The sequence below is a fragment of the Oreochromis aureus genome, linkage group 12 (genome assembly GCF_013358895.1).
Source record: "Oreochromis aureus strain Israel breed Guangdong linkage group 12, ZZ_aureus, whole genome shotgun sequence".
Classification (NCBI taxonomy): Eukaryota; Metazoa; Chordata; class Actinopteri; order Cichliformes; family Cichlidae; genus Oreochromis; species Oreochromis aureus.
In genome coordinates this window covers 819,375-839,404 of record NC_052953.1, presented here as the reverse complement: position 1 = coordinate 839,404, position 20,030 = coordinate 819,375, and the positions used below count along the sequence as shown (strand labels likewise).

Below are 20,030 nucleotides of genomic sequence, written 5' to 3'. Positions count from 1 at the left end.
CAAAAATGGCCTTTGGAAACAAGAAAGTGACGCGGCTGAAACTCTAACGCTGAAGCTTCAGAGTCGGTGATGTGCCTTTGTCCGTCTTTTATCTACAGTCTGTGTGTTAGCTGATTTTCCTCTTTAAGCCAAAAAGTGCTTCATGCCAAATTAAACGCTGCGACTGATGATTGTTTTCATTATGGACGTGCTCCTGAAACACTGACAGAAATAAAGATGTAAACGTCTGTTTGTGCGTTCTTTGTTAAAGTCGTCACACTTTTCAATTCTCTTTGTCTAAAAAGATTTTCCACACATTTTAAAATATATTTGAAAACTAACATTATTTTAAGGAAATTTGTGAACTTTGTTTCTAAATGTATTCTCTTATTAATATTTGACACCATGAATATGACATTTATTACTAATCTTTGTTTTATATTATTTTTATATGTAATTTGGGGGTGATTATCCGGAAGGGGTATTTTAATCTGAATGTTTGACACTAGGGAAAACTAACCTGATGTTTTCCTCACTGACGTATTTTCTCCAGGTTCTGGCTCAGGTGTAAAAATGCGCCAAACGTGCGGAAATGAGACTTTTCTGACGTCAGTCGGGTCCCGATCGATCGTCCTTAGATAACCGTTCAAGAAACGTCCCCTCGTGAACGCTGCACCGTTTGCCCTGCACGCGCAGTGATGACGTCGTTCCCTAGCAACCGGCCAACGCGTCGTAGCGACCGTCCCTGAGAGCGAAGCGGCGGGAAGGGTTTTGGTGTTGTCGTTATTTTCGGTTTTAACGTCGTTTTTGTGCCAAAGTTCGGATTTTACCGGATACGTCTGAGCACGAGACGTTTGTTAATGTTTCCCGCCCTTCAGCAGCCAACAGAAAATTCCCGGGAAACGGTGAGAGGTGTTTGGACAGGTGAGAGGCCGGAAGTGGAGCTCTGAAAGCGGACGTCAGCTTTTTAAAAGATAAAATCAGGTTGACCGTTAAAACATTCATGTTTTATCGTTTTCAGAAAATGTTTGAAGAGTTGTGTGTTTAGTGTATGTTGTGTATTCAGGTAGGGTTAGGGTTAGGTGCTGTGTGCTGCGTTCAGGGCAGTCGGGACAGAATATCAGTGTTTGATTTGTGTGTGGTGGACCTGGTGGTGCTTTCAGGGCCTTCCTGATGGATGAGACGGTGAGGCCTCTGAGGATTCCTCCTCAGATGTTCGTCTATGCCGACAAACACAACGTTTCCCAGCTGGTGCAGGTAAAGGTGCAGCTGCAGGTTTCCCACGCGTGAAGCTGCTCTACACTCACTGTGTGTGTGTTTCAGAGCATGCTGTGCAGTCTGGTGATCGATCAGCCTGATGATCCGATCTGCTACCTGATTGGGCTGCTGCAGAGGAGCAGCGATGATGGTGAGGATGCCGTCGTGTCCCTGATGGTTTTTATTTGTTAGCATCACTTAAAGCAATCCTTTAAAATTGTCTTTAAACACAGACCGGACAGAATATAAAGCCTTAAAATGATCTCAGCCTTAATTCATCATTTTTATCATAGGAACACGTATAGGACGTTTGCGCTTTATCTGGAAAATCCAACGAAACGCTCGCACACCTGTAAAGCTTTGAGTCAGGAATTTATTCTGACGTTATTAAAAACGAGACGTAACTATGGCGCTCATCAGACACCACGTTTTACAGATACTTTTATGCACATCTGAAATGTTTAGTGTCAGTCCTGAACTGTTGTTCAGTTAGGATTAGAGTTCAGCACCGGAAACAGCGGCAACGCAAAGTCATGATGAAGACACAAACACACGAGGTTCTCTGACGTCAGCTACACAATGAGCAGTAAAAAGCTTAAATAAGCACAAACTAACAAATACATTTGACATCATAAAGTCAAAGAAGTGTGTGAACTGCATGTGACTCAGAACAAGCTGCAGGACAGCCAGGAGGAGGACCGAAGCACAGCCGAGGCAGAAACATGCTGCCGCCCCCAGGGGGCGCTCTGACTCCAGAAACATCAGCACAAACCGCTAATGATAGGTCGTGGTTCTTTGTTCTGACGTCGCTCTCAACGCTCTTCTGAAATATCAATGTGCTCATGTGTCCATGAGACTTTGAATGCAGCGTGTTGTGTTTAAGGACAGTAAGGCGTTTCATGTCTCCTATCGGTGGTGATCTTTGGCGAGCATCTGCAGCAGGAAACAGTCAGACTGCAGGTTATGTGACCAGCTTGTTTTCTGACGTCTGATCTGTGTCAGTCCCCAGGGTCATTGTGCTGGGACCTCCTGCTGTCGGCAAACACACTGTGGTGAGTTCAAGTGAGTGTGGGAAACCTTCAGCTGACCCCCGCATGCTTGTTTATGTTTCTTCTTCTTCTTCTTCGTCTTATGTTTTTTTGTTTTGTTTTTTTCAGGCCAAAAAGCTGAGCGCCGACCTGAGAGCTGTTCACGTGACCGAAGACAGTTTACTGCAGTACCGATCAGAGCTGAGCGTGCACGCCGAGCAGGTACACCTGCTTTTTCCTGATGTCTGTATCTGATCATGTGATTTTTCACTGTTGGCTGCTCTGACGTCAGTGCGTGCCCCCGCCACCCTCAGACTCTGAGCGGTGTGATGAAGTCTGACCTCAGTGTCGTCACTTTGTGACCAGACCGCCCGACCCCTTCCTGGCCCTCCTGTCTAGAGCCTGTTTGTTCATTCTGTGCATCATCCTGATGCCCGTGTCCACCTGAGAGGTCACGTGACCTGTTGTTTTGCGTGTTTAGGAGCTTTCGGAGGAGGTGCTGGTTGGACTGGTTCAGCAGAGGCTGAAGGAGATGGACTGCTTCCACCGGGTGAGTCAGCCTCACAGTCCGGTTAGCTTAAAGCATCATTAAACATTCATGCCGTGTTCGCACAGACCTGGGTCAAAGATCGTCGGTGCCACATGTCACAACCCATTAGAAACGCCCCCCCCCCCGTTAGAAACGTCTCCCCTGTTACCCACCTCACTTGCATCTGTGATTGATGATAATTAGCGCTCTGGTCTCCGTTGTGTCCTACTACGATTCCCAGCAGGCCAAGCAGCGTTCTCCCCGAGGACAGGCTGATCAAAGGGATGCTGCTGTCACATCACGTGTGTTATTTTCACATGGGCCGCTCCTCGCTGACGCTCCTCGTTAGCATCACGTCCCGTTTGCGAGGGCTGCTTTCAGATCAGTTCAAGGTGATGAAAGACGGAGGAGCGGCTGTCACAACAACAGCGACACAAACTGAACGCCTTCAAGCGGCATCGTGCTCAAAACGCATCCAGACAGCCGACAAATAAAGATTGCAAGCGAGACCGGCGGCACCTGTCCCAGGTTACCTGCTCTGCTGGGAGGTCTGAGAGGGCGGGGCGTTTTGCAGGAGGTGTGGAAGAATTCTGCCTTCTTTTGTACTTCCAGCACCTTTGAGCAGGACCCAGTCGCAGCACAGGTTCAGGAGGGTGTCTGTGGTGTCCGCTGAGGTCACTGGAGTCCCACAGGAGGGTTTCTAGTCTGCTTCCTTCACGAGCTCATCTTTATTGTTGCTCAGTGTGAAGAAGTTCAACTACGTGTTCAAGAATACGTGTCTGTGTTTCTACACGATAAACAGAAACTGCCACAGACGTGGATCAGCTGCTGGACCCGTCTGATCAAACATGGCAGACAGGAAGTTTATTCCATGTGTAACAATCAGAGTACATTCAAAACAAAATACACTGCCTTGATTTTTCTACAAGGTCAGGAAAGAGAGCGGTGTTCGAGACTTTTGTCTGGTATAGTTCGGGTGAACATTTTATGTAATGAAGGAAAGAACCATGTGTTGTGATTGGTTCAGGACATACCTGTCTGCCCTCGGTTACCCTCAGCCACCGCCACAGGTCGGCTGATCGTTATTACCCTGCTTTCACTTGGTTTCGACAGGTACACCAATACTTAACTGCTGTGCTGCAACATTAGTGAGCAAAGCTTTAACAACATTTCGTGTCAAAACTTCAGAGAAGCAGAACAAACAGAAGCTGTTTACACCTCAGACTGTAAACGAAAGATGGACACGGCTCGTCACATCTCAGCTTCTCATGTGAGACTCACTCCTGCGAGGATTTCACTGAGACAGCCCCACCCGTCACAGAGTGTGTGTGTGTGTGTGATTAGCAGCTTCTTTGATTTGCTAATAGCTGTTTTTGGCTTCAGGCTAAACTCGTCACACACACACACCAGGGACCGTCTGTGTGTGTGTTTGTGTGATGTTTCTGTCGGTGTGTGTGTGTGTCTGTGTGTGTTGAGGATGATTGACAGGTCCCATCAGGACGCCGCCTCCTGCTGTCACATTAAATCGTGCACCTGTGCGTCCGGCAGCAGCATGGATGTGCAGATGAAGATGAACCGTTAGTACGCACTTCCAAGAGCTTCCAACAGAACCGGGACAGAACAGAGAGCAGGCTGTCAGTCTTACAGGCCACACCCCTAACAGTGCACCCTTTACAATGGGAGGAGCACTCAGAGAACAAAGTGCAGCCATCGTTGTGCCCTCTGAAATGTGACGCGAGCAGCGCCGTGCTGTTTCTGCTCTTTGTGCACTGCTCATATTTACGTAGCTGTACACCTATGTGCAGGTGTGGGCGGGACAGGTGAAGGCCCAGTCCTGGCAGATAGCGGCCCCTCCCTGAGCCCGGTTCTGCCTTTTACAAGGGAGTTTTTCCTTCCCGCTGTCACCAAATGCTTGTTCATATGGAGGAGTCTGATTGGTGGGTTTCTCCGTGAAGCTCTGTGTCAATAAAGCTGAACTGAATCAAAGACGTGCAGAAATTCGGAGTCAGAGCTCTGACAGAGGCTTCTGAATGTACTCTTCAGACAGACTGAACGCGTCACCTGCTCATCAGCACAGGATCATATGACCACAGCTGACTTCTGAACCAGCACACACACACACACACAGCCTGACATCTGTGTTTGTGTGTGCAGCTTGATTCAGCCTGGCAGGCAGCACTGAGGAATTATAACTCGCCTTTCAGCCTCAAATCACTTAATTGCTCTTAGTTTAATGAGCTCACTAATAAGGCGGCGATGGGCGGAGCCTCACATTCACACAGCTAAACACAACACAGCAACACTAAAAGCACAAACAGTGTGTGTGTGTTACTGCAGGGCTGGGTGTTGGAGGGAATCCCTCAGACTCGCCTGCAGGCTCTGAGTCTGCAGGCGGGCGGAGTCATCCCCGAGCACGTTGGTAAGTAACAGGAAGTGAGATCATGCTTTGTGCCCTGCATGTCTGCTTCCTGTGTGACATCATACTGTGGTGTGTGTCATCAGTGATGCTCGAGGCGCCGGATGACGTGCTGATGGAGAGAAGTTGCGGACGGCTGGTCGACGCGATCACTGGGGGTGAGTCCACGCCCATAATCAAACATCAGTGAATATGTTCTTTCCTTGTGACGTCACTTCCTGTCTGCAGACGTCTACCATCGGACTTTCATCCTGCCAGATGATGACATTATCACTAAGCGTCTGGAGAAGGGGAGGAGTCTGACAGACCAACAGAGACTTGCTAAGCTGCACCGTTACCGCTGTGAGGTCACGGGTCTGAGATCAGCCTATCAGCACATGCTCAAGGTCATTGACAGCGACCAACCACACGCCGACGTCTACCTGCAAGGTACAAACACACACACACACACACACACAGGCAGGCTCACACACACACACACACACACACACAGGCAGGCTCACACACACACACACACACACACAGGCAGGCACACACACACACACACACACACACAGGCAGGCTCACACACACACACACACACACACAGGCAGGCTCTCACACACACACACACACACACACAGGCAGGCTCACACACACACACACACACACACACAGGCAGGCTCACACACACACACACACACACACAGGCAGGCTCACACACACACACACACACACACAGGCAGGCTCACACACACACACACACACACAGGCAGGCTCACACACACACACACACACACACAGGCAGGCTCACACACACACACACACACACAGGCAGGCTCACACACACACACACACACACACACAGGCAGGCTCACACACACACACACAGGCAGGCTCACACACACACACACACACACACAGGGCTCACACACACACACACAGGCTCACACACACACACACACACACAGGCAGGCACACACACACACACACACACACAGGCAGGCTCGCACACACACACACACACACACAGGCAGGCTCACACACACACACACACACACACACAGGCAGGCTCACACACACACACACAGGCAGGCTCACACACACACACACACACACAGGCAGGCTCGCACACACACACACACACACACACAGGCAGGCTCGCGCACACACACACACACGCAGGCACACACACACACACACACACGCAGGCTCGCAGGCACACATACACACAGGCTCGCAGGAACACACACACACACACACTCGCACACACACACACACACACACACACACAGATGCTGATTGGTCAGTGAGGAGTGTTTGCATCACATCAGTGTGAATGATGCTTTTCTGTGGTTGTGTCCAGGTTCAGGTTCCTTCTTCTCATACCTACGGTGTAGGGCTGCACGATTTTGCATAAAATGAGAATCATGATTTTTTTGCTTAGAATTGAGATCACGATTCTCTCACGATTTTCTTTTCCAATATAAATATTTATTGCACTTATTAACTGCACATCAACTTCGTAACAGTTGAAACTGAACATAAAAACAATAAATAAACATAAAAACAATAAATGCCTCACATTTTGTGGTTGCCGCAAAATGTTGTACTGCTTGTAATTCCGTCTCCACCGTTGCTCGACACTGCGTGTATAGAGCAGGTAGTGCAACGTTTGAAAAATAGTTGCGTGACGTCACTGTGTAGCGTTTGTCTAGGGTGTTGATCATTTTCCTAAATCCCTCGTTTTGCACAGTGTTGATGGGAGCCATATCTTTGGTCAGGTGATAAGTAATAGCCTCCGTAATTTCTTTGTGCCTGTGGGAGTTCGACGTGTATAGGGAAGCGCTGTATAAGGTTCCCGTTATTGATGTTTGGGTGGTTGACCGGGATGAATTTTCTCCTGTCACTTTCTCGTCATCCCTGACGTGTTCTCCGTTGTTTTTTTCCTGCCAATTTGAGCATCACAGCACAGCTTCTGTATCACGTGGTATAAGGCTCCGCCCTTGTCATTTGTTGAGCAGGAAGAGGGAGCGCTTGTTTTCATGCAGATTATGTCCCGGATCAAAATGCGGTACAATCGTCGTCGTCTTTTTTTCTTTTTTCTTTTTTTTTTTTAAATCGTTGTCATTTGGAAATGAGATCGCACCACCACACCACATCAGATCAATTGCTCTGGGCTCCTTTGATCAGCTCCATCACCTAGTGGGGGTGGGGGGTCATAGTTTGGTCCCGCCTTCACTGTTGTGATTGGTGTGGGGGTAGGGACAGGCTTAGGGCATCGGGGGGTTCCCCAGGAGCATCTTCCTTGGGGGGGCTCAACCCGGGGTAGCGGTCATGGCCAATTAAGGGCTCTGTTGGCTCTTAGGTGACGGTTTCCTCGTGGCTGCGTGCAGCGGGGCTAGGGGAGGGTCTGTGCTGACGGACGTGGGTTACTGACCTGGTAGCCTGGCTGCCCCTGGGTGGGTCCGGGACGGGCGTGAGGTTCTGGGGGCGCTCCGTCTCTGGGCTGGGGCCCTGGCCGGGCCTCAGGGGCTTGGGTCCTGGTTGGTGTGTTGCCGGGGTTGTGGGCGGGTGGGTGTATGGGGGCCCGGCCCTGGCGCAGGGTGCCGCCGGTGAATCGAGCCACCTGGGGGGCTCTTCAACTGGTGGGGGAGGTTGTCACATCTTGCAGGAGCTTTCCTCTCTTCATGAACTCTCTCTGCAGGAGGGGGGAGATACAGGAGAGGTGGAGGAAGATCTCAGCCTGGGCGTCTATTGTCTTGTGTAGTCTGGAAGATGAGTGGATGATGGGCTGGGTGCAGTTTTCTCTGTGGTGGGGTCGGGTGGACTGTCCCGGGTTCTGTGGGGCTGGGCAGCGCTGCCGCACTGGGTCCCGGTCCGGATGGGCCTGGGCCCCCCTTTCCCTGGCGGGTTGCGGAGTATGGGGGTGCCTACTGGGGTCAGCGGGGGAGCTGGCCCCAGGGAGGGGTTACTGCCCTCCTTCCTTCCCCCCATCTCCAGCTGCCTCCCTCTTCCCGCTCCACCACAATCACCCACACATGCAGGGCCTTGGGGTAGGGGTGTGTCACCAGGGTGCAGGGGAGGCATCCCCCCCCCCTCTGTCCCCTTCTGGCTGCCTGTGCCTCAATTTTATCCCACAACTTAGACATTCACATTACTCACACTCTCATTACACATACATATAGGATCTTGGGGGTGGGCACGCCACACAGAATCCAAATTACCATCAGGGTGTATGACCTCACCCCTGGTGTCGTTGCCCACCTCTCAATTTTAAATACACGTAGACATTGAGGGCTAGCAGGAGGGGCTATACGCTTACCTGCTGCTCTCTGGCAGGTAGCTCCATGTCCTCCTGGGTTTTAAATGCACCTTAGAACACACATACATCAACACTACATATGAGCGGGTGGAGGGAGGTTTGGAGTCTTCACACACCCCCGTTCTCTGCGGCCTGCTGGAGCGGGGGGGCTAGGAGGAGGAGTTGGCCGTCCGACTGGGGTCTGGAATGTGGGGCCTCCCTGCTGCTACGGAGTCGGGGCGGTCTGCTTCTCCCCACCGCAGGGAAAAGGGTAACACCACCTGAGTCTGGGTGCAGTTTCCCCCTCCAGGGGCAAGGGTACCTAGACCCGGTTCTTAGAGTACGCTTGGGGAGTGTGATTGTGTGTACAGCGTCTCTTTATGTCTGTCTCCGCGTTGGTTGAGTGCTGAGTAATTGCATATGACAGCATGAGGGTGGGAATGGATGTTTGTATCTGTGTGTGCCTGTATGTCTGTGTCTATATGTCAGGTTGGGTATCAGACGCCACCTCTCTGGGGACATCTCAGGCCCTCCAAGGTATGGAGGCCTATCTCCCCCCACCACTTCCCCTGCCGGTGGCAGACGCCCTCAGACATCGGTGCGTTGGTGGTTCTTTGTGTCCGGGGGTGGGCGCCCAGGTACACACCGGCTCACTCCTTGGCGGCTGCTTATCGGGGCCTGGAGCCTGGGGCTCGCTCGGGCCACTGGAGGCGGGTGCCCTCGGCCTCGGCCTGGGGCTCGGTCACTCAGGCACAGCTGGCTGCCGGGCGGAGCTCACGGGCACGCCACTGCAACCCCCTGGCTTCTGCTCCGCGGCTGCTGAGTGACCCCTCATCTGGGACTCTCCTCAGCTCTTTCTGGGATAGTGGCGCGCGGCTGCCCTCTGTTGGTCTTCCTTGGTCTCTTGTGTTCTGGGGGCCTCTGGATGTCTGGAGTTTTGATCTCCTCCATACCTGCTTCATGCCCTGGAGGACGGGGCAGTGGCCCCCCACACCCTCTAGCAGGTCATTACATGAAGGAACCTTTTAAAACAAAAAAAAACAAAAACACAAAAAAAACAAGCGCGCTCATGCTCACAGGTGCACACACAGGTGATCACACACACAAACTACACCCTTTTTGGCTCCTACCTCAAAGCACACTGTGCGCTGTCGATCTTACGTGCTGCACAATAATGTTTAATATTTAGTATTTACTGACATATTCCCATAGATGATTGTGATGATGTTTATTACTCTCGTTTTCTTCTGCTTACTTTCTCTTTCTTTCTCAACAGGTGATCCAGGTGATCGATATATGTATTTTATGTCTGCTTATTCTGTTGGTTTTTGGTTTTTTGCCCTTTTTCCCCGTCCCTCTTCCCCGCTGTTTTCTTTCCCCTTTCTTTCTCCCCTTCCTTCCCCAGTCAAGTCTGTCCCGTATTCAGCAAGTGAAAATAAAATAAACAATAAAAGGTGAATCAAATGGACCATTAGGGTAAGGCTGGGATGGTCAACTTGGTAAAGTAAATCCGTTGGGCATCTTTCTTCGCCTTTAGACAATAATTCTGATGGCAAAAGAACCAAACGGGACAGGTTAAAAAAAAAAAAAGAAAAAAAAGAAAAAAAAAGGAAGCCCTCTGTAAAGCTAGAACATCTTACTATTCATCACTGATTCAAGAAAATAAGAACACCCCTAGGTTTCTCTTCAGACCTGTAGCCACGCTGACAAAAAGTGAGAGCACTGTTGAGCCAACCATTCCTTTAACGTTAACTAGTAGTGACTTCATGAACTTCCATTGCGAGTGCTGTGGAGTAGGAGTTGAAGATATTAAGACGAAATTCCTTCAGAGCCTTTTTAAACACGATGTCCACCAAGGTGTCCTTTTTACTGTCCTCTGCGTCCAAGTCGCTGATCTTCTTCATAAGGAAGTCGTTCATGCTCCTGTAGGGCCCTCTTCTATGGAACCAGTTTCCAGTTTCGATTCACTAGACAGACACTATCTCTACTTTTAAGATTAGGCTCAAAACATTCCTTTTTGCGAAAGCATACAGTTAGGGCTGGATCTGGTGACCCTGAATCCTCCCTTAGTTAAAAAAAAAAGAAAAGAAAAAAAAAAAACGGAAATGAGATCGCACATAAGTATGAATCGAGATCACGATTTTTTTAATCGTGCAGCCCTACTACGGTGTGCCACAGTTTTGGTTCTGCTCCTCTTCAGCACATTCTGAGCAGCTTTAAGGACATCTCTCATCACTGCTATGCAGATGACATTCAGGTGTATATTGCTCTAAGCCTCGAGACGTGTGTACAGATCCTGCAGAGGTGCTTGGACTCTATTAAAAGTTGGATGACTGACAGTTTTTCTCCATCTTAATGAAGAAGAAGCTGGAGGCCCTGTTCGTACCCCTGACAGAGTTGTACCTGACGGAGGCTCTTGGTCCCCTTGCTCGGTTTACTAAATCTTCTGTCAGGAACTCTGGGGGGACCTGGACTCCATGATGATTGAACTACATCCTGCCGGTCCCAGAGGTCATGTGATCAGGGCCTGCTGGCTGGAGCCTCGGACACATCTAAATACTTGGCACTTGGCTTTATGAATTTTATGAACGGTGCTGCAGGAATGAAACTGTTCTTTAATGATGCCTCAGTGAAACAGCCACAGGCAGGTTTACAGACCAGTAACAGAGCAGGCAGCTCCAGCATCTTGTCCTCGGGTGTGCTCTGTACACCTGAGTTCGTTCTTCCTGTGATCTACCTGCTGATTCAGGTAAAGCATTAACTGGTGCATGTGTGTGTGTGCGTTTTGTCTTAGTGCTGGCTTTCGTCCGGACTCGTCAGCGCTCCAGAACTCCCAGAATCCTCCTGCTGGGACCACCGGGGTCTGGAAAAAGCCGTCAAGCCCAGCTGCTGTCAGAGAAGTACAGGATGGTTGACGGTACGCACCTAGGATGGGGTCACAGTTGAGGGACACCAGCTCAGGCTCACTGTGCATTCAACAGGAAGCTCCGGGCGAGCAGCTGCTAAATACACACCTACCACAGTCTCTCTGTAGCATGTAAAGATATGACAGAGACCTTAAAGGTGACTCAGGGGTCAGAGGTCACACTGATGAAAAGCATGTCCTGTCAGGTCACATATAGGTCAGAGTGAAATCTGAGGTTTCGCTCAGGTGGAGGAAGTGATGAGAACGGCCAAAGGTCACATGACGAAGACTATTTTCACATTTTACTGTGTGTGTGTGTGTGTGTGTGTGTGTGTGTGTGTGTGTGTGTGTGTGTGTGTGTGTGTGTGTGTGTGTGAGCTGCGGTCGCTTGCTGAGGTCTGTAGCTGCAGCTGGTTCCACTCGAGGAGCAGAGGTCCAGGCATACCTGGATGATGGACGTCCAGGTGAGCACACACTCCCACCACCATGTCTGCCTGCGGCTGTGATGTTGTCTCTGGTCGTGTCCAAATTCATGGGCTGCATCCTCCTGAGGCCACATTTGTAGGCCGATTACGTCACAGCGACGCGCCGAAGGCTGTCCAAATTCGTAGACTCCTCCGAATCCAGCCGACTAATGCGTCCTCCTTTTCCCCAGATTTGAAGGATGGGTCGGGTGTGTCCTTCGTGGCCCACCATATCCCAGAATTCATAGCGCGGCCCAGCCAATTCCAGTTTCCAACAATGGCGGCCGCTACTAAGTTTTAAAATTAGTCTTATTAATCTTTCTGGGTCACAAAATAAACTTTTAACATATTTTCAGGCGAGAAAGTAGCTGTGTAAACTTCAAATATCTGCTCAGTTTATCAAGACATCGCATATTTGCAAAAGTGCTTCGACGTTTTCGGAGACATCTGTTACCCACCAGCTCGATAGCTAGCCGGGAGCTCGAGGGTCACTGAAGCCGCCGAGAACGGCACAACTCCCCGCACATCATTTTCAGATCACCGCGGACTTTCGCTACTCAGGTTAAACGTAATATATAAGTCACTTAGACAACCTAAAAATGTTATTGTTTGGCTTTTTTCAGTGTTTTATTTGTTCGTGAGTAAATCGGTTTGGCTGAGATTAAAGATATTAGATTAGATTAGATTAAATAAAACTTTATTAATCCCCCGGGTGGTTTTCACACAGCTGACTAAACGTCAAACAGAAAACTGATTAAACAAAAGTGTGAGATGGTCGAGAGTTTACGCCAGCGTCCTGTTATATTTTAGATAGCAAGGAGCAGGCGGCCGAGTTTATTCAACTCCACCGAGACAGCAGTGACGTTAACCAGAAGGCCAGACCATCCAATTTCACAGCCGTTTACTTCCGGCCTACCCGACCTTCTGAGGACCCGGCCCACGTAGACCGCGAAGGCCGGGTCCTCAGGAGGATGCAGCCCATGAATTCGGACACAACTTCTATAAACCTGTTATTCTGACGTAACGGGACTCAAACCTTCCAAAAAGTGCCGCTTGTCTCGCGTCAGTCCACACAAGGTTTCCCACAAGTCTCAGGGACCATCCAGATGTTTTTGGGATATATTTGTGGTGTGACTAATGTGCAAAAAAGAAATCAGGGAGGGGGCAGAGACAGTAAGAGCTGCTATAAGCCTCTGACAGTCCCCTGCCGAGGCAGGGCCGGCTGTGACCGTGTGTGTCCAGAGGGCGTCACTAACCCCGCTGTGGCTGCAGTTCCAGACTCGCTGCTGCTGCAGGTCCTGGAGGACCGGCTGAGCCGACCCGACTGCACCCACGGGGGCTGGATCCTCCACGGCTTCCCCTGCGACCTGCAGCAGGCCCGGAGCCTGCAGGAAAGCCACCAGCAGCCCAACAGGTACAGGCTCACTGTACTCACGGAGCCGTTCTCCAGAAAACTCCAAAATCCTTTTAACCTGCTCGCATTCTCATCTCGTCCTCCTCTTACTGTCAGGGTTTTCTTCCTGGAGCTGACCGATGACGTTTGCCTGGAGAGACTCAGTCTGAGAGCCACAGACCCGGTCAGCGGTCAGAGGTCAGGAACTTTAACCTTCTCCAGCCTTCAGATATACCTGTGACGGGAAAATTCCCACTGCAGGGAGAACATGTCTGCATCAGCCTGTCAGCCCTGTGATGTAACACACACAGCTTCCATCATGTGACTCGGCCGGCTCCGAGCTCTGAGGTTCAGCACAGACTAAAGACCCGACCCGAGGACAGCATGGAGTCTGTAACACAGAGACTGAAACAGTACAGGGTCCACAGCGCCGCCCTGCAGGTACACACACACACACACACACACACACACACAGGAGAGAGATGGAGGCAAAACATTAGGAACAACAACAAAGACTAAAAGGCCAAAAACAATTCATCCATCCATCCATCCATCTTCATCCGCTTTATCCGAGGCCGGGTCGCGGGGGCAGCAGCCTAAGCAGAGAAGCCCAGACCTCCCTCTCCCCAGCCACCTCCTCCAGCTTATCCGGGGAACACCAAATGCGTTCCCAGGCCAGCCGAGAGATATAATCTCTCCAGCGTGTCCTGGGTCTGCCCTGGGCCTCCTCCCGGTGGGACATGCCCGAACACCTCACCCAGGAGGCGCCCAGGAGGCATCCTTGTCAGATGCCCGAACCACCTCAACTGGCTCCTTTCGATGTGGAGGAGCAGCGGCTCTACTCTGAGCCCCTCCCGGATGGCCGAACTTCTCACCCTATCTCTAAGGGAGAGGCCAGCCACCCTTCGGAGGAAGCTCATTTCTGCCGCTTGTATCCGCGATCTCGTTCTTTCGGTCACTACCCACAGCTCGTGGCCATAGGTGAGGGTAGGGACGTGATCGACTCGGTAAATTGAGAGCTTCGCTTTTACACTCAGCTCCCTCTTCACCACGATGGACCGGTGCAGCGTCCGCATCACTGCAGCCGCAGCACCAATCCGTCTGTTGATCTCCGGCTCCCTTCTCCCATCACTCGCGAACAAGACCCCGAGATACTTGAACTCCTCCACTTGGGGCAGGAACTCATCCCCGACCCGGAGTGGGCACTCCACCCTTTTCCGGCTGAGAACCATGGCCTCAGATTTGGAGGTGCTGATCCTCATTCCCGCTGCTTCACACTCGGCTGCGAACTGTTCCAGTGCAAGCTGGAGGCCTTCACCTGATGAAGCCAACAGAACCACATCATCCGCAAAAAGCAGAGATGAGATTCTGAGGCCACCAAGTGAAAGCCCTCCGCCACTTGGCTGCGCCTAGAAATCCTGTCCATAAAATTATGAACAGAACCGGTGACAAAGGGCAGCCCTGGCGGAGCCCATCACCCACCGGGAACGAGTCCGACTTATTGCCGGCAATGCGAACCAAACTCTTGCAACGGTTGTATAGGGATCGAATGGCCAGACACCCCATACTCCCGCAACACCTCCCACAGGACACCCGAGGACACGGTCGAATGCCTTCTCCAAGTCCACAAAACACATGTAGACTGGTTGGGCAAACTCCCATGCACCCTCAAGTATCCTTGAGAGGATAAAGAGCTGGTCCAGTGTTCCGCGACCAGGACGAAAAACCGCATTGTTCCTCCTGTATCCGAGGTTCGACTAGCGGACGAACTCTCCTTTCCAGCACCCTGGCATAGACTTTCCCAGGGAGGCTGAGGAGTGTGATCCCCTGTAGTTGGAACACACCCTCGGTCTCCTTCTTAAAGATGGGGACCACCACCCGGTCTGCCAGTCCAGGGGTACTGCCCTGATCTCCACGCAACATTGTAGAGGCGTGTCAACCAGGACAGCCCTACAACGTCCAGAGCCTTCAGGAACTCGGGCGGACCTCATCAACACCAGGGGCTCTGCCACCAAGGAGTTGTTTAACTGCCTCAGTGACCTCGCCCCGGAAATTGGCGGGTCATTCCCTCATCCCCAGACTCTGCTTCCCCTCGGAAGACGTGTCAGTGGGATTAAGGAGGTCCTCAGTATTCCTTCCACCGCCTGACAATTTTCTCAGTCGACGTCAGCAGCGCCCGCCAGCACTATACACAGTGCAGGCAGAGCACCGCTTTCCCCTCCTGAGGCGCCTGACGGTTTGCCAGAATCTCTTCGAGGCAGTCCGAAAGTCTTTTTCCATGGCCTCTCCGAACTCCTCCCACACCCGAGTTTTTGCTTCAGCCACTGCCCGAGCCGCATTCCGCTTGGCCTGTCGATACCTGTCGGCTGCTTCCGAGTCCCACAGGCTAACCAAGCCCGATAGGACTCCTTCTTCAGCCTGGTGGCTCCCTTCACCTCTGGTGTCCACCATTTGGTTGGGGGTTACCACCACGGCAGGCACCAACCACCTTGCGGCCGCAGCTCACTGCAGCAGCTTGGCAATGGAGACGCTGAACATGGTCCATTCGGACTCAATGTCCCCAGTCTCCCTCGGAATGCTGTTGAAGCTCTGCCGGAGGTGTGCGTTGAAGATCTCACGGACTGGGGCCTCTGCTAGACGCTCCCAGCACACCCTCACTACGTTTAGGTGCACCGGGTCTGTCCAGCGTCCTCCCCGCCATCTGATCCAACTCACCACCAGGTGGTGATCAGTTGACAGCTCAGCCCCTCTCTTTACCCGAGTGTCCAGAACATATGGTCGCGACCAAAAACAATTCAATTCAATTTTATTTATATAGCGCCAAATCACAACAAAAGTCACCTCAAGGCGCTTTATATTGTACAGTAGATCGCACAAAAACAAAGAGCTATGATTTAAATCCATGGATAATAAGATCAGAACAAGCAGCAAAGACGAGCTGTAACCCACAGGTGCACACGTATGATTCACAGGTGAAAATCAAACTCAACCACACTGAATAAACTGTGTGTGTGTGTGTGTGTGTCAGTCTGTGTATCCTGAGGCCATTCACATCGATGCTGATCAGGACCCTCACTCTGTGTTTGAGGCCGTGGCGAGCAGGCTGACCTCTGAGTGACCTCTGACTCACCTGGACTCAACTGAACAAGCTGTGGTCACATAATTGTCTGTAAAAATAAAGCATGTACTGCTCCTCCCTGTGTTTGTGCTCTCACTGACTCTGCCCACTCGCCCATGTGTTTTATTTTCCAGTAAAAGTCTGAAACACATTTTACTAAAATCACAGAAACAAATAAAGATGGAAGTTTAAAGGAAACCTGAGCACGACTGTGACACACCCTCACACATACGCACGCACTCACACAGACTCACACACAGAGACATACACACACTGAGCACCTGTGCGTGTCCGAGTCAGCTGATCTCACAGATCAACAACAGTTTCGCTCAGCTGCACTGAGCATGCTCAGTACTACGACTATCAGTACATTGTAGTACAAGTAATAGTTTGACTACTATGCAGTAGCATCAGTAGTGTATCAGTACTGTGATGGCGGCGTGTGTCGGCGGCCTCGGCGTGACTGACAGCCGTTGACGTCTCTGTCAGCTCGCCGCCGTCTCCTCCCGTGTGAGAGCAGTAATCACAGTTTAGGATGCCTTCATGTTAAAATATCTCCGTTTACCTCTGAAGTCGAGATTGAAACCTCGCTCAGACGCTCGCCGCCGTTTCAAAGCGCTGATTTGGGTAAATGACTATAATTAATCCTCCGCCGCGGTGGTTTGAGGCCCCGCGGGGCCGGGCGTGCCGTTTGATTGACAGCTCTATTTTTAAGCCTTCCTGCTGACAACAGGAAGTGGAGCGGGAGGGAACGGGGACGTTTGATGGGTGATGGACAGTTTGTCCTCATTTCCTCTTCCTCCTTCCATGAAGTCCTGAGCGCGGCGCCCGTCCCCACCTGGAGCCGACCTGACGGCACTGATTGGAGGAAAGTTTCTCCTTGAGAATCTGGACCAGGTGCTGCAGCTGAGCGGAGAACCTTCCGAGGGAGCCTCTCCACCCTTCTGATGATGCGCTTCAGTTTCAGAGGTCACGTGTGTGTCAGGAGCTCCCTGTGGGCGGGTCAGCAGTGTGGCCGGCTGCTGCTTTGGAGCAGTTATTGAAACCATTCTGACGCCAGAGCCACGAGGATGCTGCGAGCGGAGGAGATGGAGGTGGTCTGCTGTGGCGGCCCCTGAAGGAAAGAATAAAATCTCTGAGTAGTGTTGCTGTAGGAGGCTGGAGCTGCACTCGGCTCAGGCTCACCTGCAGTGTGAGGTGGAGGCTCAAACCACACCTGCTGCACCGTCCGCCCGACCCTCCACAGTGTTCTCACTGACAGCAGGATGTTCCTCCCTCTGATTGACTCCCTGAAATATTTTAAGGATATAAATGTTTATAATAACATCCAAAGTATGTCAGTGTTTCTTACACGCAGGGAGTCTTCCTTATTACTAATGTGTGGCTGTGTCCCAATTCAGGGTCTGCACGCTTGAAGTACGCATTTCAAGTGCGATTACGTCACCGCCACGCGACGACGGCTGTCCCAATTCAAAGTGTACTCCAAATGCACCGTCGATTCCCAAATATCAAGCGTGGTCCGGTGCACGCTTCGTGGCCCCATATATCCCACAATCCATAGCGCGGCGGTGGGTGTGGATAATTTTGCCGCAAAATACGGCAGAAGAGAGCGGCCGAAGAGTGAACTGTCAAAAGTAAGTACTGAATATTATGTCACTTATTTATGTGCGAATGTTTAAGGACATTAAAACATTACTGTTGGTCACATGTCGGCAAAGTTATGTGACATTAGTGATGTTTGTACTTTCAGCGGTAACTTGGTTTTAAAGCCTTTAAAATATAATAATACAATAGTCGACCTTAATCTTACAGAGAATGTGATGATTTTATGGATAATTAAAGTCAGTCATATATCCACAAACACAACAAGCTGAAAGTCAGTGATGCTGCTCGGTTTGCAGTCCTGAATATGACGGCACAAGCAGGATTCACTGCACTGTTAATGTTAGCTATGTTATATTGCTGCCTCTGTTCGGTGGTGTCGAGCCAAACGGACTTTAACGTGTGTTTGAACGAGCTGACGGTTCACTCGTTAAGCTGAAAGAAAGATGCTTTAATCACAGGAGTCACACATGTGTCCACTGGACCATCTGGGAACTCTTCTTGTTTAGCTTTTCGTAATAACACAAACACTAAATCCTCCTTCTCTTGTGCTGTTTTGTAGCAGTGTGTACACCTGAGACTGTCACCTGTCTGTCTGTCCTGCACTCTCTCTCTGTTTCTTTCTCTCTGATTGTGGAATAAAAGTATGAACATGTATTTATAAGTTACACTTGTGTTTGAATCCTGCAGCTTATCACACATTTGATTTCCATATGTGACAACTGCAAGTGTCCAGAGTGAGGACAGACTGAGGGACCCACTGCTGCACATCATCTGTGAGGCTTTGCACCCTGATGATCCACCAGGACAAACTCAGCAGTGTGTGAGGAAGAGGAGGAGGAAGAGCCAGCAGCAGCTGACAGATGGAGAATAGACAGACTGTTCCCTGTTTGTGAAGGACTGCTAGGAAAGTTTAACATAACTAATTGTCTGTCCTGAATCAGTCTTATTAGGTAATGTTCAAATAATGTGATCATCCCAGTGTTTTCAGTGTGGGAGAAAGTACTCAGGGCCTTCAAGTTACACACTATGAAAGGCAGCAACAAGTTTAATATTCAGAAACCTAAAGTATGTATCAGCAGCAGAATGGAGCTAAAAATAAATGTTTGTTTCAGTTCTATGAAGCTTTGAGTATTTTGGATTAGTAGCACTGCTGTGTTTGTTGCATCATATTGCTGTAATTGTTTATATGCTTTATATATTCTGAGGTAAGTTGATCTATAGTGTTACATCATATTCTATAAGGATGTTATGTGTTTGTATACTTTCTGCCCAGTTTGATCCATTTAGCAGAAGTCAGCCTGTTTAAGGCTCTGATATCTATTCTGTATGACTTAAAGCAGTTATGACATGGTCTGATTTTCTCACCCAATAAAGGAATATTTCATATATCAGTCTGATCTTCATTCTATCAGACACAGTTATCACAGCTCGTACATTTTCTTTTTACACATATATGTAAGCATTGAGCCAAATTTAGTAATGCCAACATATTGAAAGAACAATGTTTGTCTCTTATATATAATACATCTGTATATACACTGTCAGAGATACTTGTCTTTGAGTGAAGATTTAAGGTGATAGGAAATATAATTAACTGCTACTTGCATCTTTGACCCAGAGTTCAAGCTCATATATATATATATATAATCTGACAATACATATAATATTCTCCATATTATATTAACATTACCACAGTGAGATGACTTTAGTCTCATGAACAACATTAGCTAATTATTATTTACTAACTAATCTTGAAATGACTGTTCAGTACAGAAATGAAGCCCAAGTATCATGTTTTACAGTCCTGTGGTCTCAACTAATCAAAGTGATGTCATGACAAAAATGAATGACCAACAAAACATTTTTTCTCCTTCATTTCTGTCACACAAAGCTGTATGAAACATTTCTCGCTGTTAGTATCATGGTTGCTAGGCAACCTGAACAGCGCGACGAAGGCTAGACCGTCCCATTTTACAAGCCTCTCACTTCCGCACTTCTCGTACTTGTAGTACGCACCGTACGTAGTACGCGTAGTGTGCGTACTTCAAGCGTG

The 20,030-nt window shown here is 49.9% G+C and overlaps 1 protein-coding gene across 4 annotated transcripts; it reads left to right on the top strand.

The window, feature by feature from the left end:
• The first annotated feature begins 347 nt into the window (after positions 1-347).
• Positions 348-16,477, top strand: ak8 (adenylate kinase 8). Of its 4 annotated transcripts, none has more exons than XR_005615228.1 (15): positions 348-903; positions 1,143-1,236; positions 1,303-1,387; positions 2,239-2,288; positions 2,394-2,486; positions 2,746-2,814; positions 5,131-5,212; positions 5,296-5,367; positions 5,438-5,638; positions 11,287-11,409; positions 11,772-11,861; positions 13,134-13,275; positions 13,372-13,452; positions 13,516-13,695; positions 16,283-16,450. XR_005615228.1 is itself a non-coding variant. In XM_039621334.1 (15 exons), the coding sequence occupies exons 2-15, from the start codon at positions 1,153-1,155 to the stop codon at positions 16,370-16,372; spliced, it is 1,392 nt and encodes a 463-aa protein (XP_039477268.1). In that variant the 5' UTR covers positions 422-963; positions 1,143-1,152; the 3' UTR covers positions 16,373-16,477. The 4 variants fall into 4 exon arrangements, 3 of the variants coding, with proteins under 3 accessions (XP_039477268.1, XP_039477267.1, XP_039477269.1); XM_039621334.1 differs by having other exon boundaries at positions 422-963; positions 13,566-13,695; positions 16,283-16,477; XM_039621333.1 differs by having other exon boundaries at positions 423-903; positions 13,566-13,695; positions 16,283-16,477.
• Positions 16,478-20,030: the final 3,553 nt, after the last annotated feature.